The following is a 26,342-nucleotide window of genomic DNA, read 5'->3' as shown; positions in this document are numbered from 1 at the left end:
TACTGCAGGCAGTGCCGTAGGAAACTTGCCGGTATATAAGAGGGAAAACATGTAAAATAAATGCAATTTTCCCTTAATTTGTGAACAATAATTTTTCTGAATATAAACCTAAAAGATTTTAAGACTAAGTTGAACTATAAAATATTCTAAAGTATTTTAACATCCCCTGCTCCCATTTTTCCTCCATTTGCCCCTCCCTTGCTGTCCACTTGATCCAATGGCTCACAGAACTTTCTTCAACTAGGAGGGTGGTAATAGTGACTCTTAACACTACCCCATAATCCGCAAAGAGGGAACGCCACCAGAAGGGTCAGTTAACCCTGGCCTTCTCCCACCAACCCCACCCCACCGACTGTCAGTCACCACTGTGCAGAACTGGACTTCGAGGCCTAACTGAGAGCCAACAAAACCCCAGACTTCCAACCTTCTGAATGGGAAGCTGAGTGCTTGACCTCTCCGATCACCTTTATAAACTATCCTTTAGAGGAGGAAAGGATGTGCAGGCCCCTAGAATAGATAAGAGCTGAGTGTGAGTTTAAACTAGTTAGGGAGTGGGATAGGGAGGCTCCTAGAATAGATTGAGCTGTGTGAGTTTAAACTAGTTAGGGAGTGGGATGGGATGAGGGGTGGTCAAGCATAGATAAGAGCTGTGAGTGGGTTTAAACTAGTTAGGGAGTGGGATAGGGAGGCTCCTAGAATAGATTGAGCTGTGTGAGTTTAAACTAGTTAGGGAGTGGGATAGAGAGGCTCCTAGAATAGATTGAGCTGTGAGTGAGTTTAAACTAGTTAGGGAGTGGGATAGAGAGGCTCCTAGAGTAGATTGAGCTGTGTGAGTTTAAACTAGTTAGGGAGTGGGATAGAGAGGCTCCTAGAATAGATTGAGCTGTGTGTGAGTTTAAACTAGTTAGGGAGTGGGATAGAGAGGCTCCTAGAATAGATTGAGCTGTGTGTGAGTTTAAACTAGTTAGGGAGTGGGATAGAGAGGCTCCTAGAATAGATTGAGCTGTGTGAGTTTAAACTAGTTAGGGAGTGGGATAGAGAGGCTCCTAGAATAGATTGAGCTGTGTGAGTTTAAACTAGTTAGGGAGTGGGATAGAGAGGCTCCTAGAGTAGATTGAGCTGTGTGTGAGTTTAAACTAGTTAGGGAGTGGGATAGAGAGGCTCCTAGAATAGATTGAGCTGTGTGTGAGTTTAAACTAGTTAGGGAGTGGGATAGAGAGGCTCCTAGAATAGATTGAGCTGTGTGTGAGTTTAAACTAGTTAGGGAGTGGGATAGAGAGCTAAAAGCACTATTTACAGTGGAGAGCGATGATGTCATGGCTTTGATATAAATTTGGCTTTGGCTGAGACAGAATAGGGAATTAAACATCAATTGGCCGTAAAAATTTCAGAAGAGATAGAGAAAGCAAAAGGGGAGAAAGGTTGGTGGTAACTGAGCAGAGGACGACAGCGATAGAGCAGCTGTTATTGAAGCTAGTTTTCAGACTCAGACCTTCTGGATTGAAGCGATAAATAAGAGTTCTGTGACAACAGTGGGTGTCCATTATAAACTGCCAAACGGTGAGAAAGAAATAGAGATTTGTATGTTATTCAAAGTCTTCTGCAGTGGTAAAAGGACTGGAACAATGGAGGCCTTGAACTATCCAGAGATGGTCTGAGGTCGCTCAAGTGGTTTAGTGAGTTCGTACAAGGCGAATGAGGAAAGATGTGACTCTAGTGTTGCTTTTAGGTGATAAACTGGAACTAAGATGACCTGAAGGTAGATCATTTAGGAGCCAGTGATTATAATATAATTAACAGACAGAATAAAGGGGGGAAAACAGAATCAAAATCAAAGGTGCTAACTGGAAAAGAACAAAAATAGATGGGTGAAAGGGCACCTCGCCCAGATTAATTGGACTGATAAAACATCCGCACAGCAGTGGAAAATATTTGAGTACGGTGCAAACAAAAAAACATTCGGATCAGGAGTCAAAGAACTGCGACAAAGGACAGAGCTCCATAGAATAAGGAAATTAGTTCAGAAAAATTAAGGCTCCTAATGGAGTAAGAGAAGTATCAAAAGTATGGAAGGAAACTAAAGAGGGAGATTAGAAGGGCTGAGAGAGAAGGCAATCCGATAAGAGAATAAAAGAGATGCAGAGATCATCAAGTATTTAGTCTCTGTAATTGGAGGTAGGTGAATGAAGGGTTACAGGAGTACTAGAAAAGAATGTGAAGGTGTAATGTAATGTTAGATATATATATATATATATAATGTGTATATATATATATCTATAGTTACAGTGTGACAAGTTTACATAGGAAGCTTTCATTATAAATGTGGACATAGGAATTTATAATGGAAAAGTTGGCAGGAGGTGCAGAGGCAAGCTTTTAATAGATAATATCTATAATATCTGTAGATAAATGGAATATTAACTTATCACTTAAGGGCTAAAGTGCAGACTTTGATAGCAGGGAAACCCAGACAATCTGAGTGAGATGTCAGACTGCCAACGATCTGACAGATTGTGAGCTATCTCTTAGTTATTGTGTTGTGCATGAAAGCTTTTTACAATTCTCGGTTTGATGGCAGTGGTCTTTGTGAGAGCGACCTCTGACAGTGTACACGAGCAAGTTATTTTTCTGGGCAAATTGAAATTGCTTTTTTGAAAAGAATCAATTGAGCATCTTTGTAATTGGGACATACTTAGAGATGACTGTTGATTTAAAGGGGAAGGACAGTCTGAAGGAAAGAATTTGTGTTGTACAAAGCATGTTTTCCTGGAGTTGGCTCCTGTTAAAATGAATTGGAGCCACTGGAGGTTGCAGCTGTTTTTTCTGAGGCAGGAATGTGCAAGAATGACCTTGAAGGAAGGTGACTGCCATGATAGGGCTCATTGAGAAATTTGAAGTTTTCCTTGAAACAGTGAGGCACATAATTCTAAATCTATACATAGAAACATTTCTAAAATATCTATTTTCTGTAAGCAATGGGGAAATACTTTGAACGAGAAGTGCTCTCCCAAACTGTGGTTCCCCATTAATTTTTGCAGTTGGCAATCTCTCGTATCTTCACCTAACTCGCCTCATGTTTGGTGTTCTTTTCAGGGAACCAACATCGCAGCTGGTAAAGCAATGGGCATCGTCGTGGCTACAGCAGTCAACACCGAGATTGGCAAGATTCGAAACCAGATGGCGGCCACGGAGAACGAGAAGACGCCCCTTCAGCAGAAACTCGACGAGTTCGGGCAGCAGCTGTCCAAGGTCATATCTCTCATCTGCATCGCGGTGTGGGTCATCAACATTGGGCACTTCAACGACCCCGTCCATGGCGGCTCCTGGGTCCGTGGCGCCGTCTACTACTTCAAAATCGCAGTGGCGCTGGCAGTGGCTGCCATCCCCGAGGGGCTGCCTGCCGTCATCACCACCTGCCTCGCCCTGGGGACCCGCCGCATGGCCAAGAAGAACGCCATTGTGAGGAGCCTTCCCTCAGTGGAAACACTGGGCTGCACATCGATCATATGCTCCGACAAGACTGGCACACTCACCACCAATCAGATGTCCGTCTGTAAGGTAAGTGGACTAACTATAAAGGGTACAGCTGGTGCTTTCATCAGGTCATTGGGTTACTGGATGGCTATTCGTCACCAAGGGTCAAACATTAGATCTTTGGTTTTTCTGCCCAGGCCCAATAGTTACAAAAAAAGCCTCTGGCCTGGATCACAAAATCATTTGGTTTCGATGTGAGGGAACAAGATAAAATTAGCCCCTCCTTCTGCCCACCCCCACCCCGCTCCTTCCCATAGCTATTTGGAGAACGGTACTCATTTTGTTTTGTTCCCATTTCCCTATTTTTCTTAAATCATATTTTGACCTTTTGTTCCAGTTTGCTCTTTTTCAACTTCTCAAACTCCGTTTCCTTAGATCAGTTCCTTCTCACCAAAGGCTACTGTTGGACTCAGGAGAGACTCTTTGGACAGGTTTATTTGTCACTGACACGAACATCTAGTTCTTGGGGGCTCACGACTGGAGTTGTTTCTTTGTTGTTGAACACATTTGAAACCGAGTTTTTTTTTTGACGATATTAAATCGGATCCTTGTTTTTCTGGTGTGGGTGACTTATAGCTATGATATTTTTTGGTGATGGATGTGCCACATATTAATGTCATCTGAACCACATAGTGTCTGCTGGGATATAGATTGCTATGGGTGTATCCATTGGTAGATAGGTTTTGAAATTGTGCTGTACAAATATCTGACTATGAATGCTTAACATGTTCATATGAAGTTCCTTTGCTCCCTTTTTAAATGTCAGCTATAGTTTAACCTGTATTCCCAGTGACCATGTTCCGTCACTCGGGCTACAGTGTTCTGGACTTTGATTTCAGATGTCAGCCTTGGTTTAGTGGTCCCACTCTCACTTCTGAGTTAGAGTTGTTCCTTACATTGAGTCTACAGCATAGAAACAGGCCATTTGGCCCAACTAGTCTATGCCGGTGTTTAAACAGTCCAGTGCACTACCGTGCCCTATGTGTAGTTGCTGCATCGCTGGTACCACTGCTAATTCTGCATTGGTATTTTCACCCTCTTCTCCTGCCTTGGCTTTGCTATCTTGCTTATTGAGATGCCTGCTGAGGCCTTTTTTTAAGTTGAAATTGTTGAGCAAGCAGCAGATGAGTTATTCTGGAAACACAGGGCTCAATTATGAAATGGTGGCGGGGTGGGAGGGGTAGTGAACCCGAATTTTTTTTAAAAAGCGTACCTTTTCTGACGCGATCGCGATGTAATTGATGGCAATTAAAGTTGTTTCCGGGTTTTTGCGCCCGGCAGCCGGCCTGATTGACATGGAGGGAGGGAGGTCGGTCGGTGCTGGAACAGAGAGTGGAGGATGCTGAAGATCGGGGTGGGGGGAGGGGAGAGTGTGAAGATCGGGGTGGGGGGGAGGGGAGAGTGTGAAGATCGATGTGGGGGGGAGGGGAGAGTGTGAAGATCGGGGTGGGGGGGAGGGGAGAGTGTGAAGATCGGGGTGGGGGGGAGGGGAGAGTGTGAAGATCGGGGTGGGGGGGAGGGGAGAGTGTGAAGATCGATGGGGGGGGGAGGGGAGAGTGTGAAGATCGATGGGGGGGGGAGGGGAGAGTGAAGATCGGGGTGGGGGGAGGGGAGAGTGTGAAGATCGGGGTGGGGGGAGGGGAGAGTGTGAAGATCGGGGTGGGGGGGAGGGGAGAGTGTGAAGATCGATGGGGGGGGAGGGGAGAGTGTGAAGATCGGGGTGGGGGGAGGGGAGAGTGTGAAGATCGGGGTGGGGGGAAGGGAGAGTGTGAAGATCGGGGTGGGGGGAAGGGAGAGTGTGAAGATCGGGGTGGGGGGAGGGGAGAGTGTGAAGATCGGGGTGGGGGGAAGGGAGAGTGTGAAGATCGGGGTGGGGGGGAGGGGAGAGTGTGAAGATCGATGGGGGGGGGATCGGAGAGGAAGATGTCGGAGCAGGGTGGGAAGGTAGGTTTATTTTGTTTTTTAATGTTGTGCAGTGGTTTTTAAATTTAATTTAGTTTATTTTTGCCTGATCTGGCCCTTCCATGCATGAATTGGAAGCTGTGGGAAAGCCGCCCAGATAAGTTTAAAATCGGTTTAGCTATCTACTACATCAGAAATAGAGTACCTTAAGTACCTCAATGAGGTACATTTGGTTCTTTAACTATCATCCTGCCAGCTTTAATTGCTGGTGGGACTTCCGCATTCGGGAAGCGGGCGCTCAGGCGCGTCTGTGGCAACCCCGGATGTTGGCAGGTTGGGGCGGGCTTTCGAACCCGCTCGGGATTTTCGCGGCCCCCCCGCTCCCAGTGCACCCGCAATTTGATTTTAAAATTCAGCCCATAGAATCTACAGCACAGAAACAGGTCATTCAGCCCAACTTGTGGAGCATAAATGCTGGCATAAACATGAGCCTCCTTCCACCCCTCTTCATCTAACCCCATCAGCATATCCTTCTGTTCCTTTCTCCCTCGTGCTTATCCAGCTTCCCCTTAAATGCATCTATGCTATTTGCCTCAACTACTCCCTGTGGTATCGAGTTCCACATTCTCACCACTCTTTGGGTAAAGAAGTTTCTCCTGAATTCCCAATTGGATTTATTAGTGACTATTTTATATTTATGACCCTTAGTTTTGGACCCCCCCACAAATGGAAACGTTTTCTTTACGTCTACCCTATCAAACCCTTTCTATCTTAAAGACCTCTATCAGGTCATCCCTCAGCCTTCTTTTCCAGAGAAAAGCACCCCAGCCTGTTCAGCCTTTCCTGACAAGTATATCCCGTCAGTTCCGGTATCATCCTTGTGAATCTTCTTTATACCTTCTCCAGTGCCTCTATCCTTTTTATAATATGGCGACCAGAATTCTGCACAGTAATTCCAAGTGTGGTCTAACCAAGGTTCTATACAAGTTTAACATAATTTCTCTGCTTTTCAATTCTATCCCTCGAGAAGTGAACCCCAGTGCTTGGTTTGCCTTTTTATGGCCTTATTAACCTGTGTCGCTACTTTTAGTGATTTCTGTTTCTGTACCCTGAGATCCCTTTGCTCCTCTACCCCATTTAGACTCTTATTATCCAAGCAGCATGTGGCCTCCTTATTCTTCCTACCAAAATGCACCACCTCACACTTATCTATATTGAAATTAATTTGCCAATTACACGCAATTCTGCCTGTTTATTAATGTCTTCTTGCATTTTGACACATTCTTCCTTTGTATTAAGTACACGCCCCAATTTGATTTCGTCCACAGATTTTGAGATTGTACATCCGATTCCTGAGTCCAAATCATTAATGTAAATTGTGAATAACTGTGGTCCCAGCACCGATCCCTTTTGGAACTCCACGTCCCACCTTTTGCCAGTCTGAGTAGTCCTTTAACCCCTACACACTCTTTTCTGTTTTGTAGCCAGTTTGCTATCCATGCTGCTACCTTTCCCCTGACTCTACATGCTCTGACCTTAGTCATGAGTCTACAATGTGGTAGCTTATCGAAGGCCTTTTGAAAATCCAAATATATTCCATCTACTACATTACTCTTGTCTACCCTTTGTTACTTCTTCAAAGAATTCTATAAAGTTGGTCAAGCATGACTTTCCCTTCTGAAATCTGTGCTGACTACTTTTTATTAAATTTTCGTTTACTAGATGTTTTTCTATTACATCTTCGAGTCAAGTTGTAGGTTCAAACCCCACTGCAGAGACTTGAGCACATAATCTAGTCTGACACTCCAATGCAGTATCGAGGGAGTGCTGCACTGCCAGAGGTGTCGCCATTCAGATGAAACATTAAACTGAGGTCCTGTCTGCCCTCTTGGGTGGATGTAAAAGATCCAATGTCACTATTTGAAGAAGAGCAGGGGAATTCTCCTGGTGTCCTGGCCAATATTTATCCCTCAACCAGCACCACCCAGAAGAGATGATTTGGTCATTTATCCCATTGCTATTTGTGGGAGCTTGCTGTGTGCAAATTTGCTGCTGCATTTCCTACATTACAACAATACTGACACTTCAAAAATACTTAATTGGCTGTAAGACGCTTTGGAATGTCTTGAGGTTGTGAAAGGGGCTATAGAAATACAAGTTTGTTCTTTCATTGAGTACTGTAGGGTCATAACATGGCGGTTACGTTATAATGAGCTTCTAATAGATTTGTAATAGAGTAATGTAAGGACACCAGCATGACTGAAAAAAGTAGGAGAGACAATGAGATAAATTGGGAAGTGGTTTGGTGAGAGGGCAAGTTTGGGTTCTAAAAATCTGTGGGTTGTAGGAGGACACAAGTAAGAAGTTCCAAAGTTTTGAGGTCCTGAGTTTAAAGTATAAGGTGGTGCAATGAGTCTCGACCTCAAAACCATGAGAATGCAGAGGAATAGGAATGCGTAAGGTGACGTATATTTGGAGCTAGGGAGGAACGAGAGAGGGAATTTCTGAAGGTTGATCAGTGAATGACTAATACAGATTGATATATGTTCTGCTGAATTGCACCTTCGTAGCATTCTCTAGTGCCCGCTATATCTTCAGTTGTGCAGCTTTAGAAGCTTCGAGGTCATGAGGGAGCTTTGTGATAGAGCACATTTAGAGCTTCAAGGCTGTAAGAAGATTAATTACTGTGAGGGCTGTTGTCAGTCAGTAAACTATTCCACCTTTCGGAGGTTAAATCAGATGGAGTTGCATTGATCTAATTAATCCATAAGCCATTGCAGAGCAAATATTTGTTTAGTTGGAGCTCCTTGTCACAGAAACCAACCACATTCATGACAAGGAGCTCCTACAAAACAAACATTTGTGGGTACACTAATGTAGTGGTTACATTACTGGACCAGTAATCCAGAGACCTGGACTAATAATACAGAGAGCATGAGTTCAAATCCCAGAATAGCAATTTGAGAATTTGAATTCAGTTTTTAAAAAATCTGGAAATAAAAAGCTGGTATCAGTAAAAGTGACCATGAAGCTGTCGGATTGTTGTAAAAACCCAACTGGTTTACCAACATCCTCTAGGGAGGAAACCTGCCGTCCTTGCCTGACCTGGCTTATATGTGACTCTAATCCCACACCAATGTGGTTGACTTTTTACTGTCCTCTGAAGTGGCCTAGCAAGCCACTCAGTTGCATCAAACCACTAGCAGCGGTTCAAGAAGATGGTCCCTCAGGCAATTAGAGATGGGCAATAAATGCGGCCTTGCCAGTGATGCCCACACATTATAAAGATGACATAGAATTTACAGCACAGAAACAGGCCATTCAGCTCCACAGGTCTATGCCAGTGTTTATGCTCCACACGAGCCTCCTCCCACCTTAATTCATCTCACACTAACAGCATATCCTTCTCTTCGTTTCTCCCTCATGTGTTTTTCTAGCTTCCCCTTAAATGCATCTGTGCTATTTGCCTCACTACTCCTTGTGGTAGCGAGTTCCACATTCTCACCACTCTGAGTAAAGAAGTTTCTCCTGAATTCCCTATTGGTTTTATTGAATTACATCGTGAGAATGAATAAATGTTTTAAAAAGGCTTAAAAAGAAACCCTTACTCTTCATAGTTCTTTTTAACGTGTAGCATCTCCGTCTCCTCTATTCACAGCAAAAGAAGATGAGTTGTGTCACTTTGGAATTGTTAGTCCTTTTTATTTTAGTGTCATTTTGGCCCAGTGGTTAGCACTCTCACCTGAGTCAGAAGTTCATGGCTTCAAGTTCCACTGAAGGACTTGAGCACATGAACTAGGCTAACACTCCAGTGAAGTGGCAAGGCAACTTTGCATTATCATAGGTGCTGTCCTTCAGATGAGACGTTAAACTGAGGCCCTTCTGATAGTTGATGTTGATATTAAAGATTCCACGGCCCTATATAGAGAGGAGGAAGGTATCCTGGTTCCCTGGCCAACATACCTCCCTCAACTAACACCACCTAAAGGAAATCAACTGGGCATTCATCATGTGGGTGTTTCTGGGATCTTACTGTGTGCAAAGTGGCTGCTGTTTCCCTACATAACAGCAATCACTGCACTTCAAAAAAAAAAGTGAGGCATTGCATCTGATAAAGCACGATATAAACGTGAGTTCTTTCTGTTCAGAAAGACAGAATCATCTTGATGTTGTTGTACGTTTTCTTCAAACAGCATTTATAGTAGCATATACTAACAATATGAAGAAGAAAGAGGTTGCATTTATATAGCATCTTTCATGACCAAAGCAAATCACAATCAATGAATTAATTTTGCTGAAGTGCAGCAGCCAATTTGCGCACAGCAAAGTCCCACTAACAGCAATTAGATGTAAGGGTTAATCTGTTTTAGTGATAATGGCTGAGGGATAAATATTGGCTGGGACACTGGGGAGAACTCCCCTACTCGTCTTTCAAATAGTGTCATGGGATCTTTTGTATCCACCTGAGAGGGCAGATGGGGCCTCGGTATAAAGTCTCATCTGAAAGATGACACCTCCCACTGTGCAGCACCCTCTCAGTGCTGCACTGAAGTGTCAGCCTAGATTTTGTGCTCAAGTCTCTGGAGTGGGATTTCAACCCTCAACCTTCTGACACAGGAGTGAGAGTGCGACCAACTGAGTCAAGGCTGCTAATTGTGCATCTTGGCTTTACACACTTAAGGGTTCAGGCAGCTATGGGGGTTGGGAGCAATAGACAGACACAAGTGCCAGAAGCTAGCCAATCTTTTCTGGGTTTAGTCACCTTCCTTGTGCAGTTGAGAGAAGGAGTTGATGTGCTCTCACTTTCTGTCTGACACTAATATGTAAATCGGTATGCAGTTTTTGTCTTTTAGAAAAACATGTAGAAGGCATATTTATGCCTTGCTGTTGATAGCTAAACATTTGTTCTTTTGTTGGATTTGTAATGATTGGCTTCACTAAAACTTGTTTTAAATAGAATGTTCAAGGGTGAAGAAGAGCAGAAAATCTGACAGGGTGGGGGGAACTTCAGTCAGAATTCACCAAAGTGGAGCTTTCCAAATGAATCATTGAATTATACTCACCCTAAAGGCAGCGTTTTGAAGCATTTTATGTTACTGATCTTATTTTGTTTGAAGCCTAAATTAAATATAGATGATGAGGGCTGATTACATCATGGTTGGATCCCTTGTAAAGTTCCATTAAACTCCGCCTCATTTATCGACCTCCGCTTGCTCTATCCCTCAGTGAGCCACGGTTATACATTACACCATGTCCGTTCCCCCGTCTGCTTCTCATATATAGAAATACTCTCCAAGCTCCCCCGCCCCCTTGCAACGGTTGAAATACAAATAGGAGATTTTTCACTTCAGTTGGTCTATGCTGGAAGTAGAAGTGTGATTACAATTAAAATAGCCTCCTCCCCAATGAAATAGCTAAGCTGGAAATTCAGTGTTTGAGACTCCCAGTGCAGTACTGAGGGAGTGCTGCACCTTAGGAGGTGCCATCTTTCGAATGAGACGTTAAACCGAGGTCCTGTCTGCTCCCTCAGGTGGATTTAAAAGATCCCTTGGCACTATTTCGAAGAAGAGCAGAGGAATTCTCCCTGGTTTCTGGCCAATATTTATCCCTCAACCAGCATCACTTTTAAAAAAAAAACAGATGATCTGGTCATTATCACATTGCTGTTTGTGGGATCTTGCTGTGTGCAAATTGGCTGCCGCGTTTCCTACTTTACAACAATGACTACACTTCAAAAAGTATTTAATTGGCTGTAAAGTGCTTTGGGGCTTCTTGAGGTCGTGAAAGACGCTACATAAATGCGAGCCTGTCTTTTCTTTCTGTCAAACTGTCACTTCACAACACCAGTGCACTTCAACCTTACAAAGCAAATAAGTGTTAATGCAACACTGCGCAGATCTGAGCTTCTGTCTTCTGCTCCCATTAATGTGTAACGTGCCTCAGTTTATTCGATACTTGTTTCAATCGGTAACCGTGACACCTTTTTAATGCTAATATTTTGTGTGTTAAGGGAGAGGTGGGCTGTGAGAGGCAGTAGTTCACATTGAATCTACTCTCGGTGCCCACGGTTTGTACAGGTTGGGTTTGAGCCCTATTTTCTGTATAGGAGAACCTCCCATTTCAGGGTTGAACGAGGTGGTGCTGATATCCTATCGAAATGCCACTTTTATTTGCCATAATCACTAAAGGAAAATTTGAGTACTGCTAAATGTCAGTTGTCTTTCTGAAAGACTCCCTGCTGCCATTCACAGTGATACTGAAATAAGGTTGGAGTAACGATAAACCACAGGGCCTCAAAATGATATCTAGAAAGTCTGGTGTCTGCTTCAGATCTGAAACTTCAACTGTCACAACCATTTCTGAGGCATATTTATTGATGATCATTTGATTCACCTCCAACCAGCCATTGGCTTCAGTCCCTGCTTCTCACACAGCCACAGTGAGGGGTGGGGAGATGAGATGGCGGAGTGGTCAGCATGACTTGAAATGAAGCTAGGCGTTATCAACAGACGCAGCCAGTAGGAACGGTAGAACTAGCTAGGAAAATGTTAAAAAGGCATAAATTTGTCTTGTGTTATGAGGTTAGCAGTGAATCAGAGTTTCGTGTTAAGTTGTAGGACTTTTGAATATCGCTGATCGTTCCCAGTGCCGTCTTTTAAAGGCTGCAGAGCCTGGACTTTAAAAAGCCTTGTGTTTACTGACCGGGTGTTCCCTTACCCAGGTCGCTATATCAACAGTGGGTGTTCTTCCATCATTAGTGATTCCCAGTTACACTTGGCTGTTAAATATTTGTTGAGTGCTAACAATAGTCAGAGGTTATTGAACAGGATGTCAGTGTTTGGTAAATGATATGACAAATTGATGTCTATCATGAAGTTCTTGGCACCGTGTAAATGGAGCTTAAGCTGATACTAACTGGGGTTTCATTCTAAATGTTAACGGTCCAGCTCTCATGTGCCTGATTGATTTGAAGTTTTAAATTGAGCATATTTGGGGATTTTGAGAAGAAACTATTCATTAGCAATCATAATGAATTGGACATTCATTATAAATGTGGTCACAAAAATTTATCATGGGGCAGAGGGTGGGGGGGAGTTGTCACAAAGATTAAAAACCGTGGCAACAGGAAGTCGAGATGCAGACAGGAAGTAAGTGCAGACGTAAGATTTTCGACATAGATACGCAGATTAGGGTGGTGGGGAAGAGATGGGATTCACCCTATTTGGAGGATTGTGTTTATTTTTGTACTACTTGCCAGTTGGTTCCACATGTTTTTTTTAAAGAGTGTTGCCAATTTGAAGGAATGCTTATCTTCTCAAAGGGTCTTGCTGGGAGATGAAGTAGGATTTACAAAGTCAATCTTGCTTTACTGATAACAGGGAGATGCAGCTCTTTGTCATTGGTAGGGCATTGTATAGAGTACTTTGAAGTTATTGATTGATTTTCAGATCAATGTCGTTCTGGGCATTATCCTTGACTGCAGTGCAGTGATTGCACAGAGTGCTGGTTTAATACTGTTCATTGCTTTTTCTTTATCCCTTCTGATGATTGACTTTTCAGCTCACTAAAGCTGGAAGGTGGTGAATGAAACTTTCTGGTCCCAACTGCTCATTTCTCTTGCATATTTCTTCAGTGTGATCGTCTACACTGCAGATTATCTTGTTACCGCAACTAATGGCTTTTCACAATTAGCCTGCAGGTGAGAAGCTTGCTGTGGAGCAGGGTGGCTAGAGTTCATTTCCCTTGCTACAGTCAAGCAAGATGGTATGGTTGAGGGATGAATGGCCTCAGCTTGTCTTTAGCTGCAGGATTTGACTAACCGATCGGGATCTGGGCTCTCAGGTGAGTGTCGAGTGAGCTTCTCTCCATCGCTGCTCTGCGACCATTAAACTCTGTCATTTCCCCCGTTCCATTTTCCCCATCCTCTTCCATTTGAGTGAGTAGGACAGCACAGGGCGTAGGTTTCTGCACAATTGCCACCCGTCCACCATCACTGATGATGAAGGCTGCTGGTTTTTTCACAGGTTGCTGAGAATCTGAGTCAGGAGATCCCATGGTTTTACGAGTTTTCAGTTAGCTTCATGGGGTTCCCTGTGACTTTAAAGAACTTCGGGCTCTGAACAAAAAGTGCATGCTGTCAAAACTGCCCAACTCTGCCAAGAACTAACTCTGTATCGACTCTGGGATTGCACCAACATGTGTATGGGTAGTGGGAGATAGAGCAGAGCTACTGGCTATCACGTTATTGTAGCTTGTAACTGTCAGCATTTGGAGCTAGAAGAGAAAGATAAGCTAATGTTAGTGCAGAAGGTTGGACTTGAAATGCTCTCTTTGAGATGCTGACAGACCTACTGTACATTTACAGAAGTTACAGTTTTATTTTATGTCTGTGGCTTTCGTTTCACCCTCACTGTGGAAGAGCTGAGCCCATCTCTGACTGGAAAATACTGTAGTTTGAAAGCTGCAGAGAGCAAAGTTTTATGAAATTTCGATAATGAACAGGCCAAATATGTCATGGATGATGATTAAGCAAAGCTCAGTTTTATGGGGCTGCTGAGGAATCTGGACAGTCCGGTGGAGAGGTCACATGGCTGCCTTTAATTGAAGTGAGGAGAACATTTACAGACAGGATCTTCACCTTGCAGACTGTACACAATTGACAGTGCCTGTTTCCAAAATGGTTTGGAGAAAGAAATAACTTGTATTTCTATAGCACAGTTCATGTCCTCAGGATGTCCCAAAGAGTTTCACAATGAAATTACTTTTGAAGTGTAGGAAAAGCGGCAGTCGATTTGTGTACAGCAAGCTCCCATAAACAGCAATGAAACGATTGACCAGATTAATCTGTTTTAGTGATGTTGGTTGAGGGATAAATATCGGCCAGGCCACAGGGCAAACTCCCCTGCTCCTCTTTGAATAGTTGTAAACAATTTTACAACACCAAGTTATAGTCCAGCAATTTTATTTTAAATTCACAAGCTTTCGGAGGCTTCCTCCTTCGTCAGGTAAATGTTTGAATAGTGCCAAGGGATCTTTTACATCCACCTGAGAGGCAGACGGGGGCCTGACTGCCATATTTGTATTTCCCGAACCACTTCAGTATTGCTTAAGGCTTTGAAATCCATGCCAGTCATGTTGCTGGTGAATTCCACAGCATTGGAACAACTAGCTCGTGCAAGTGCAGAGGTTCGTGACATTGCTTTGGCTGCTGTACCGGCTCCAGTAGCCAGAGAAAATGCACAGGGGCTGTCTGGGGAGCCAGGAAACATGGCTGTCTCTCTCTCCGGTGGCAATTTCTACACTTGCCTAGGAGTAGGCGTTGCCTCTGTAGGCCCATTGGGTGGGTCCCACCGTGGGCAAAGACACCCGTGTTACCCTCATTTACTTCATTGTGTTGTCACTGAAGGCAGCCCAGTAAGGTCAGTGCAATGTTAGGCAGATGCAGAAGTAAAGAAAGAAAGAACTTGCATTTATATAGCACCTTTCACGACCTCAGAACGGCCCAAAGCGCTTTACAGCCAATGAAGTACTTTTTTGAAGTGTGGTAACTGTTGTAATGTAGGAAACGCAGCAGCCAATTTGCGCACAGCAAGATTCCACAAACAGCAATGAGATAAAGACCAAATAATCTGTTTTTAAAGATGTTGGTTGAGGGATAAATATTGGCCAGGATACCAGGGAGAACTCCCCTGCTCTTCAATAAAATAGTGCCAAGGGATCTTTTACATCCAGCTGAGAGGGCATACGTCCTTGGTTTAATGTCTCATCTGAAAGACGGCACCTCCAACAGTACAGCACTCCCTCAGTACTGCACTGGGTGTGTCAGCCTAGATTATGTGCTCAAGTCTCTGGACTGGGACTTGAACCCACAACCGTCTGACTCAGAGGCAGAAGTAACTTGGCGAGGGTTCTCTTCACAAATGGTAGAGTATTGTGCTAAATGGGTCAGCTGTAAGGAGAGGAGTGTCTGCAGGCATTTTTGTGGTGAGCTTCCTCTTCTAATTGTAGAGAAATGTGGAATATGTACACGCCCTGCTACTGTCACTGCGTGCACAACACAGATGCAGCTTGAAACATCCATTACTGTGTCAGTTCCTTATCTCTGCTGTGACATCTGGGTGGCTCCGTGCGGGACTTATTGTTTCCCTAGAGAGACCGAGAACACAATAGCCACAGAGGCATTTCAAGAGGGTCTTGCACGTTTCCTGGCTATACAGCAGCACGTACAATGCCCTGAGACCAGGCTGCGTCCCCACTCTATCCCTCCTCCCACGCTGTTTTGCATGGGGTTGGGGGTGTGGGGATAGGTGTTTTTAAAATGTGCCTACAATTGTAAGCATGGTGCTGATGTGACAGTGATGTGTTTGCATGAGTTCCATTATCTAATATCAAACTGCCACAAAGATGTAGACTGCAGGAAATGGAAATACCTTCTGTCACAGGCACATATTCTTACCAGGTTGGAGTGGAGTCATGCTGACAAGGCAACTTAATCGGAATTCTATATTGGCCACAGACTGGCACCTTATCTGACAGAATGATACTGGGGCTTAGAGGACAGGTTGCATAAACTTGGCTTGTATTCTCTTGAGTTTAGAAGATTAAGGGGTGATCTGATTGAGGTGTTTAAGATGTCAAATGGATTCAATCGGGTAGACACAGAGAAACGATTTCCTTTGCTGGGGACATAATAAAATTAGAGCACGGCCATTCAGGAGCAAAATCAGGAAACACTGTTTCATACAAAGGGTATTGGAAATCTAGAACTCTTCCCCCCCCCCCCCCCAAAAGGCTGTGGATGCTGGGACAATTGGAACTTTCAAGACTGAGATTGATAGATTTTCGTTGGGTAAGGGTATCAAGGGATAGGGGTCAATGGAGGTACAGATCAGCCATGATCTAATTGAATAGCGGAACTGGCTTGAGGGGCTGAATGGCCTATTCCTGTTCCTATGTCATAGCCATGTCAGTGAGAAGACCTGATGAAATTCTTTTTAAACATGGAATTGTGGCAGAATCACAAAGGATGGACATCGACTTTGAGTTTGGAAATGTGACGATGTGCCTGGTAGAACAGAAGAGCTTGAGAGATGAATTGTATGGATAATGGTGCCCGGTATTCAGAACTCTCATCGTGTGGCTGGTGAAGACTTAATTTTAGGCTCTTATGTATTTTTACCCAGATAGACAGGGGAAAGGTAGAGCACAGTGCCTTCAAATACAACAGCAGCACACAGTGGGCGAGCATGGTTTAGCATCTCTGATTTTTCTAGTTAGTGATTTCCTGCTCAGGGAGAGAGGTGAGTTCTTCCGGCTGCCACCTCTAGGTGTGGGTTGGAACAACATTGGCAGATGCCCAGGCACAGCCGTCCTGTGTTTCCTCTTGGTTTGAGAATATTAAGGGAATTGGGGTGAGACTCTGTATTGGTGGTGGATCTTCACAAAGTAACCGCTCATACATGGCACTGGGAGAGAGAAGCTGTCGAAACATGACTCTGAGATGATTTGGGGGCCAATTAAGACCCTCCATCATATTGCTGGTAGTGGGATCTTGCCGTGCACAATTTGACTGCTGCATTTCAAAAGTACTTCGTTGGCTGTAAAGCGCTTTGGGATTTCCTGAGGTTGTGAAAGGCACTATAGAAATGGAAGTCTGTCCTTTCTTTCTTTCCCTTCCATCCGTCTGTCCCAGGGTTGCACATAGTGCCCCCAGGATTGCTGTGAGACGTATCGAGGTTTGCACTTTGACTGCATAAAGATGAGGAAATCAGTTCAACAAAACAAAATAGCCTCCACAGGTGTGGATCAGTAGAACGAAAGAAAGAACTATGTTAAATAAACTGATACCAATTTTAAACCGAAATGGACACGAGGTGCAAAGCAGGCGACAGCTCTATGAATACAATGCGTCACTCAGGTTAAAGACATTTGTTTGCTTCTTTCTTCTTCACCCCGCCCCCTCCCCCTCCCCATCTACCCTCCCCCTCCCCATCTACCCTCTCCCTCCCCACCTCTCAATATCCAGGACATTTCTTTCAAAACGCCCACTAGAGTTTATAAAATGTGCCCCAAGTAAAAATGATGCATGCCTTTCACGTCCTTAACCACACCCACCCAGAGCAGTGGGTGTTTTGCCAAGGTGCTGATACCCGTTGGGAAGGGACCGCGATTGTAACCGTGCCAGTTAAGCCCGATTCATCAGATTCTGTTGCGTCATGTTGCTGCTCTGTTTAAGCTCTCTGACTGATTGCAGGAGAAATTATTTAAAATTGTGGGGGGAAGAGAAGGAAGACTGTGATACGTTCCAATCAAAGCAACATCCGAGTATTACTTAACCCCTTCAGTCCTGGTGTATTACATAGAATTTTATAGCACAGAAACAGGCCATTCAGCCCCACAGGTCTATGCTGGTGCTTATGCTCCACACAAGCCTGCTCCCATCTTACTTTATCTAACCCTATCAGCATAACCTCCTATTCCTTTCTCCCTCATGTACTAGCTCCCCTTAAATGCATCTATACTATTCGCCTCAACTACTCCTTGTGGTAGCGAGTGCCAAGTTCTCACCACTCTCTGAGTAAAGAAGTTTCTCCTGAATTCCTTATTGGATTTATTAGTGACTATCTTATATTTATGACTCCTAGCTTTGGACTCCCCCACAAGTGGAAACATCACCTCGACGTCTATCCTATCAAACCCCTTCGTAATTTTAAAGACCTCTATCAGGACACCCCTCAGTCTTCTCTTTTCCAGAGAGCTCCAGCCTGTTCAGCCTTTCCGGATTGTATTCACACTACTCCTTTGGGGATCGCAAAGAGTTACTTTCAATCTCAACTGTTCCATTCTTTTCCTCCAGTTCTTGCTTGTGCAAATTGCCAGCACACTTGTGTTTGTGACCCACATGTCAGACCCCCTGAGTAATACAGCACTTGCTCCCTTCGAGCTGTCCTTTGCAACACACTTCCCCAGAATGGGACACAGAGCTGAGTTCCAGAGGTGAGGTGAGAGTGACTGCCCTTGACATCAAGGCAGCATTTGACCGAGTGTGGCACCAAGGAGCCCCAGTAAAATTGAAGTCAATGGGAATCAGGGGGAAAACTCTCTAGTGGCTGGAGTCATACCTGGCACAAAGGATGATGGTAGTGGTTGTTGGAGGCCAATCATCACAGCCCCAGGACATTGCTGCAGGAGTTCCTCAGGGCAGTGTCCTAGGCCCAACCATCTTCAGCTGCTTCATCAATGACCTTCTCTGCATCATAAGGTCAGAAATGGGGATGTTCGCTGATGATTGCAGAGTGTTCAGTTCCATTCGCAATCCCTCAAATAATGAAGCAGTCCGTGCCTGCATGCAGCAAGACCTGGACAACATCCAGGCTTGGGCTGATAAGTGGCAAGTAACATTCATGCCAGACAAGTGCCAGGCAATGGCTATCTCCAACAAGAGAGATTCTAACCACTTCCCCTTGACATTCAATGGCATTACCATCGCTGAATCCCCCACCATCAACATCCTGGGGGTCACCATTGACCAGAAACTTAACTGGACGAGCCACATAAATACTGTGGCTACAAGAGCAGGTCAGAGGCTGGGTATTCTGCGGCGAGTGACTCACCTCCTGACTCCCCAAAGCCTTTCCACCATCTACAAGGCACAAGTCAGGAGTGTGATGGCATACTCTCCACTTGCCTGGATGAATGCAGCTCCAACAACACTTTAGAAGCTCGACACCATCCAGGACAAAGCACCCCATCCACCACCCTAAACATTCACTCCCTTCACCACCGGCGCACCGTGGCTGCAGTGTGTACCATCCACAGGATGCACTGCAGCAACTCGCCAAGGCTTCTTCGACAGCACCTCCCAAACCCCCGACCTGTACCACCTAGAAGGACAAGGGCAGCAGACACATGGGAACAACACCACCTGCACGTTCCCCTCCAAGCCACACGCCATCCCGACTTGGAAATATATCGCCGTTCCTTCAATGTCGCTGGGTCAAAATCCTGGAACTCACTTCCTAACAGCACTGTGGGAGAACCTTCACCACACGGACTGCAGCGGTTCAAGGCTCACCACCACCTTCTCAAGGGCAATTAGGGATGGGCAATAAATGCTGGCCTTGCCAGCGACGCCCACATCCCATGAATGAATAAAAAAAAAAGCCCAACGACGCGAATTCAAGAACATAACTTTTTTTTGTTTTTAAAATAAAAAAGGCACCTTTGTGACTTGCTGCATGAAAATAGATAACCTGCCTGTGACTAGGGTTGCCATCTCTGGTTGGACATACTTTTCAAGGTTTCATCACATGACCTCCCACCTCCAAACAGCCTTTCCGCCCACCTTTGATATTTTTATAACCAATAAGTGAAACTGTTTAAAGAAAATGAAGAAAACACACAATTTTTAAAAATGCTCCTGTGAATTTTCTTCCTGCGCTGCTCGCAGCGGTGTCCTGGAGATTAATCTTGAATTCTTGGAGACTCCAGGACAATCCTGGAGGGTTGGCAACCCTACCTTCGATTGAGGTCATGTGACACATGCTCGGGGGTTGGAGCGACTGTCGGGGGTTTGAAAAGCAGCCTTGAAATGGCTGGTGGCTTAAGGGGCACATCATTTCACCAGTGCTATGTCTCCACCCTTATAAGGTAAACACTTGAACAAGTTTATGCAGGAGTTTTCCTTAATGGAATCCCTCCAAATCCCACAAGAAGAATAGGTCGAAAGACTAAACCAGGTGGTTGATTTTGTAAAGGACGTAGCTAGCATTTATGTTCCAATTTAAATGGTTGCATCACTTGGTCCTTGTTTCCAGGGTACTGCACGTCGCTAAGAATAAAATATCTATTTAAATTTTGCATTTAAAGGGGCAATATTTTGATGAAAAGTGTGCTCTCGAGCCTTTGTATGTGGAGAGAAAAGGCCTGAGGCTGTTCTTTACACCACTCACATCAGGTAGCTGATTTGTTTCAACACAACTTAATGTTATCATGTTGTGAGCTTGTAGACAAAAAAAAATCTGAATGTTGCTTCCTGGTGACTTTAATAAGCAGCAGGGTCTAAAGTGAACAGCGAGACCCGGCAGCTGGGCACTGAATAGTTAAGTAAAAGGCATAAACGATTTTGGGGTCACGGTGTTTACAACAACAAGACTTGCATTTATATAGCGCCTTTAACATAGTAAAAAGTCCCAAGGTGCTTCGCAGGAGCGATTATCAAACAAAATTTGACACTAAGGAGATATTAGGACAGGTGACCAAAAACTTGGTCAAAGAGGTAGGTTTTAAGGAGAGTCTTAAAGGAGGAGAGAGAGGCGGAGAGGTTTGGGGAGGGAATTCCGGAGCTTAGGGCCTAGCCAGCTGTAGGCATGGCCGCTAATAGTGGAGCGATGAAAATTGGGGATGCACAAGAGGCCAGAAGGAACCCAGTAGGTTGGAGGAGGTTACAGAGATCAGGAGGGGGCGAGGCCATGGAGGGATTTGAAAACAAGGGTGAGAGTTTTAAAATTGAGGTGTTCCCGGACATTGATATATATATATATATATATATATATATATACATACATACACTCGGACACTAAAGTAATTGAGATATTTTTGTGCTGAAGGTGAAGGTTGTGGTTGCTGGGGAATAGAGCACTTTTTCACTTTTGGCATCTGGTATCAGGAACAGGTGTTCCCAGATCTGTTATAAGAGGGGCTTGATAGACAATTTATTCCGCCCAGGAAGGAGCCTTCTACCACAAAGGGCAGAGGAAATCTAGAAAACTCTCCTCCAAAAAGCTGTTGAGCCTGGGTGTCAATCAAAAATTTCCCAACTGGGATTGATAGATTTTTGTTAGGCAAGGGTATTAAGGGTTATGGCACCAAGGCAGTTAGATGGAGTTAAGATACAGATCAGCCATGATCTAATAGAATGGTGGAACAGGCTCAAGGGGCTGAATGGTCTCCAACTGTTCCTATGTTCCTACCATACCAGAGTGGCATTTCCCTCAGTGGCCATATTTGTGGCCTCGCTGAGGTTGACCGTATAGTTCTGAATTATGGGTAGCTTTGTGCTGCAGATTCCTCAGCACTAGGATCAAGGTTGTGGCTGTCCAGTTAGGGCAGAGAGGAGACTTTTTCAATTAATCCTTCAATCCAGAGGTTAAAAAGACAGAATGTGTAGTACAAGTACTGAGGTGTCTCCAGCCATTCTGACTCTGGACCTGTTTCTCGCTGGGGCAGAGATCACTTTGTACAAAAGGTAGGTACTGCCATGGCAGTATCAGGGCCAGATTGGTTTCCTTGACTAGTTTTCATCGCCGAAGGGTATTGGAGATGAATTTCCCAGCTTTTTTTCCAAATTAGACTGGATTTTTATCAGGTTTGTCGGCTTTCCCAGGAGATCACATGGATTTAGGTGGGGTGGGGAGTGTACGTATTCTGAAGCATAAGGCATCGCAGTTGTACGGGACAGGCTGGATGGACCAGAGGGTCTTTTTCAGCCAGTCATTGTTCGTATGATCCACTAAACCCTTTCTCTTTAATTAAATGTTTCTTTTTCAGTATTGCAATTGCCGGTGACATCTCTGAAGACATTATTTGAAAGGTGCTTTGATTGCAGCAGCTCAACAATTAAAACCAGGAGCCCCGTTTATAGGGGCTGGTACATTCCCAGTGTTTAGATTTCTTTGTTTCATGGTTCAGCCAATCCCCTGCTCTTAGTTCAGCTCCTGTCTTGCATGAGTTGACCAGATGTATAAATACCAATAAACTGACAGTCAGAAAGCACCTGGCCCATTAATAACACAATACATTAACCTCTTCCCTGTATTTGTGCAATTTTGAATCCACAAGGACAGTCCTCTGGTGTCTGCTATGAATGGTGGTTGTTTTTTCTTGGGGGGAGGAGGAGGGATTATGTTTGGTTTTGAAGACCCTAAATTTCAGATATTTATGACCCAATTTTCATGCTCACCATTGGCGGCCGTGCCTTCAGCTGCCTAGGCCCTAAGCTATGGAATTCCCTCCCTAAACCTCTCCGCCTCCCTAACCCTCTCACCTTTAAGATAGTCCTTAAAAACTAACTTTTGATCACTTGTCCTAATATCTCCTTACGGGGCTCGGTGACATATCTTGTCTGAATCCACTCCTGTGAAGCGCCTTGGGATATTTTACTACGTTAAAGGGGCAATAGAAATGCAAGTTGTTGTTCTTGTTGTTAAAGCTGGGGTGATGGAGCAAACGTTACCTCAACCCCCACTACTGACGAAAACGGGCACATTTTACACCTGAATGGTCAGTGAGTGCTTTACCCTCATCCCTCTCTAACCAGAATTCTTAGACCTTTAAAAGTTCCAGAGTGTGTGATGCCATTCTTTACATTTCCAAAAGCCCCACAAACTTGCAATTCTCCAACCCTACAGGATCCCAGAAAAATAGGTGATTCCTTGGGACCAAATTATCAAGTACACTGTCCCCGACAAGTCACCCACCCCAGTGCATCAATTCACACTCCTGTCAGTGCTATACTGGAAATACTGTGCAATTACATTATAAAATATATATATATATCTTTCTGAACAATTAATAAAAACAGTTGGACCTCAGGTATCCAAATTAAAATGTAATTTCAAAATTTGACTCCTGATAATTTTTGCCCCACACTGGCCCATGTGCCCAGTGCCCACTTAATGCATTTCACCCCTCCCCCCCATGATGGTCTGGTCAAAATGAACTGGCATAGTTATTGAAATGAATGGGTTTTAACTTTGAATAGGAGGCCATTGCTTTCACCACTTTAGCCTCGAAACTCTCCACGCGTGCAACCAGAATATGACCAGAGGTTGTTCCACTCTGGGCCCAACACCCACACAGCTGGCAGGGGTAGATGGAGCTAACCAAATCAGATTTAGCCAGGAATGCCTTGCCAGTAATTTGGCAATTTCACTCCCCAGAGACCATGACAATGGTTCTTGTACAATAGATGGAATCTTTTTGGGATCTCGATGATTTACTGTGAGGAGCAGTGACCACTTCACTTCCATTTCTATGAAATCTTAAACACCTCCTTAATGAAAAATCAGATGTACATTTTTCATTGGATTAAGGCTAAGGGCCAAGTGTGGGAGACCACCAAGGTTCAAAAAGAGTAGGAGGGAAGGCGAGGAAACTGATCAATGAGGCCAAGCTTTGGTTTAATGCCTGCATTCCTGTCCGAAGAACCAATTGAGCTCGATTCTGGTTTGCGTGGAATTCAGCCCGGGTCGACTGAACCTTGCTTGTTCTCAGTTTTTGGTGTGTTGGAGAGACGTCAGATGTGCCAGTGCTGCCCAATGGGAAACAGAGAAGAATCGACCTGATGAGGGCACATGATCAGGTGGCTTGTTCCTCCTGCCCTCGCCCAGCACCAGCGGTGTCGTTTCTGAACCACCGCAAGCAAATATTGCCGCCTTTCCCTACACAACGACAGTGACTACACTTCAAGAGCATCGTCGATTGCAAAATGCTTTGGGATGTCCTGAGGACAGGAGAGTACGACAAAAAGAGGTTAAGAGTAGTTACTCAGACTGGCAAAAGGTGGGAAGTGATGTTCCACAAGGATCAGTACTGGGACCACTGTTGTTCACCATTTACATAAATGATTTGGACTTGGGAATTGGAAGTACAATTTCAAAATTTGCAGGTAACACCAAATTGGGGGGTATATTTATACTATGGAAGACTGCAACATAATACAAGAAGACATTAATAAACTTGCAGAATGGGTGTGTAATTGGCAAGTTAATTTCAATATAGGTTAGTGTGAGGTGGTGCACTTCATAGAATCATAGAAAGTTACGGCACAGGAGGAGGCCATTTGGCCCATCATGTCTGTGCCAGCCAAAAAAGAGCTATCCAGCTTAATCCCACTTTCCAGCACTTGATCCGTAGCCCTGTAGGTTACGGCACTTCAAGTGCACATCCAAGTACTTTTTAAATGAGCTGAGGGTTTCTGCCTCTACCACCCTTTCAGGCAGTGAGTTCCAGACCCCCACCACCCTCTGGTTGAAAAAATTTCTCCTCAGCTTCCCTCTAATCCTTCCACCTATTATGTTAAATCTATGCCTCCTGGTGACTGACCCCTCTGCTAAGGGAAATAGGTCCTCCCTTGCCACTCGATCTAGTCTCGTCATAATTTTATATACCTCAATTAAATCTCCCCTCAGCTTCCTCTGTTCCAAAGAGAACAACCCCAGCCTATCCAATCTTTTCTCATAGCGAAAATTCTCCAGTCCTGGCAACATCCTTGTAAATCTCCTCTGTAGTGCAATCACATCTTTCCTGTAATGTGGTGACCAGAACTGTACTCAAGCTGCGGCCTAACCAATGTTTTATACAGTTCCAGCATAACCTCCCTGCTCTTATATTCTATGCCTCGGCTAATAAAGGAAAGTATCCCGTATGCCTTTTTAACCACCTCATCGACCTGTCCTGCTACCTTCAGGGATCTGTGGACATGTACTCCAAGGTCCCTTTGTTCCTCTACACCTCTCAGTATCCTCCCATTTATTGTGTATTCCCTTGCCTTGTTTGCCCTCCCCAAATGCATTACCTCACACTTCTCTGGATTGAACTCCATTTGCCATTTTTCTGCCCACCTGACCAGTCCATTGATATCTTCCTGCAGTCTACAGCTTTCCTCCTCACTATCAACCACACGGCCAATTTTTGTATCATCCACAAACTTCCTGATCAAGCCCCCCACATTTAAATACAAATCATTAATATATATCACAAAAAGCAAGGGACCTAATACTGAGCCTTGCGGAACCCACTGGAAACAGCCTTCCAGTCACAAAAACACCCATCAACCATTTCCCTTTGCTTCCTGTCACTGAGCCAATTTAGGATCCAACTTGCCACTTTCCCTTGGATCCCATGGGTTTTTACTTTTTTAACCAGTCTGCCATGTGGGACCTTGTCAAAAGTCTTGCTAAAATCCATCTACACTACATCAAATGTGTACCATTTTGGTAGGAAGAATAAGGAGGCCACATACTCCTTGGATAATAGTCTAAATGTGATAGAGGAGCAAAGGGTTCGAGGGGGACAGATACACAAATCACTAAAAGTAGAGACCCAGATTAATAAGGCCATGAAAAAAAAAGCATATAAAGCATAGGGTTCATTTCTAGAGGGATATAATTTAAAAGCAGAGAAGTTATGTTAAACTTGTATGGAACCCAGGTTAGATCACACTTACAGTATTGTGCACAGTTCTGGTCTCCATATTATAAAAAGGATATAGAAGCACTGAAGAAGGTGCAGAAAAGATTTACAAGGATGACACCCAAACTGAGAGGTTATACCTATCAGGAAAGATGGGAATCTTTTCCCTAGAAAAGAGAAGGCTGAGAGGTGACCTTAAGATTATGAAAAGGTTTTAAAAGATAGATGTAGAGAAGATGTTTCCACTTGCGGGGGAGACCAGAATGAGGGGCTATAAATATAAGATAGTCACTAATAAATGCAATAAAGAATTCAGGAGAAACTTCTTTACTCAGAGAGTGGTTAGAATGTGGAACTCGCTACCACAAGAAGTAGTTGAGGCAAATAGCATAGATGCATTTGATAGGAACCTAGATAAACACACGAGGGAGAAAGGAATGGAAGGATATGCTGATAGAGCTAGATGAAGTGGGGAAGGAGGTTAGTGTGAGGTGGTGCTCAATCCGTGAGTCACAGGGGCTCCGGGTAGTGCGCCCAGATACTTACACCCTGTTTCCAATACACCTTGGTGGTTGGCATTGCTTTCCTTATTGTCCGGTCTGTCTCCTGGTCAGTCTGCGAGCATCTCCCAGTTGTTTGTGCAAGTGTCACACAGCATCAGACTGCGTTCTCGTCCGCAAGTACCCTGTGCAGTGTCGACAATGTGACATTAA

General features: G+C 44.3%; 1 protein-coding gene across 2 annotated transcripts in view; it reads left to right on the top strand.

Moving 5' to 3' along the window:
- atp2a3 (ATPase sarcoplasmic/endoplasmic reticulum Ca2+ transporting 3) overlaps window positions 1-26,342 on the top strand; it is a 230,672-nt gene that overhangs the window by 116,938 nt on the left and 87,392 nt on the right. For both annotated transcript variants that reach the window (XM_068007934.1, XM_068007933.1), the window contains exon 8: window positions 3,094-3,558. In XM_068007934.1, the coding sequence (XP_067864035.1) occupies window positions 3,094-3,558 (465 nt within the window). The remainder of the gene's footprint in view (window positions 1-3,093; window positions 3,559-26,342) is intronic.

Source organism: Heptranchias perlo, chromosome 28, assembly GCF_035084215.1.
Source record: "Heptranchias perlo isolate sHepPer1 chromosome 28, sHepPer1.hap1, whole genome shotgun sequence".
Classification (NCBI taxonomy): Eukaryota; Metazoa; Chordata; class Chondrichthyes; order Hexanchiformes; family Hexanchidae; genus Heptranchias; species Heptranchias perlo.
The sequence above is the reverse complement of the archived record's forward strand: the minus strand, read 5'-3'. Positions and strand labels throughout refer to the sequence as shown.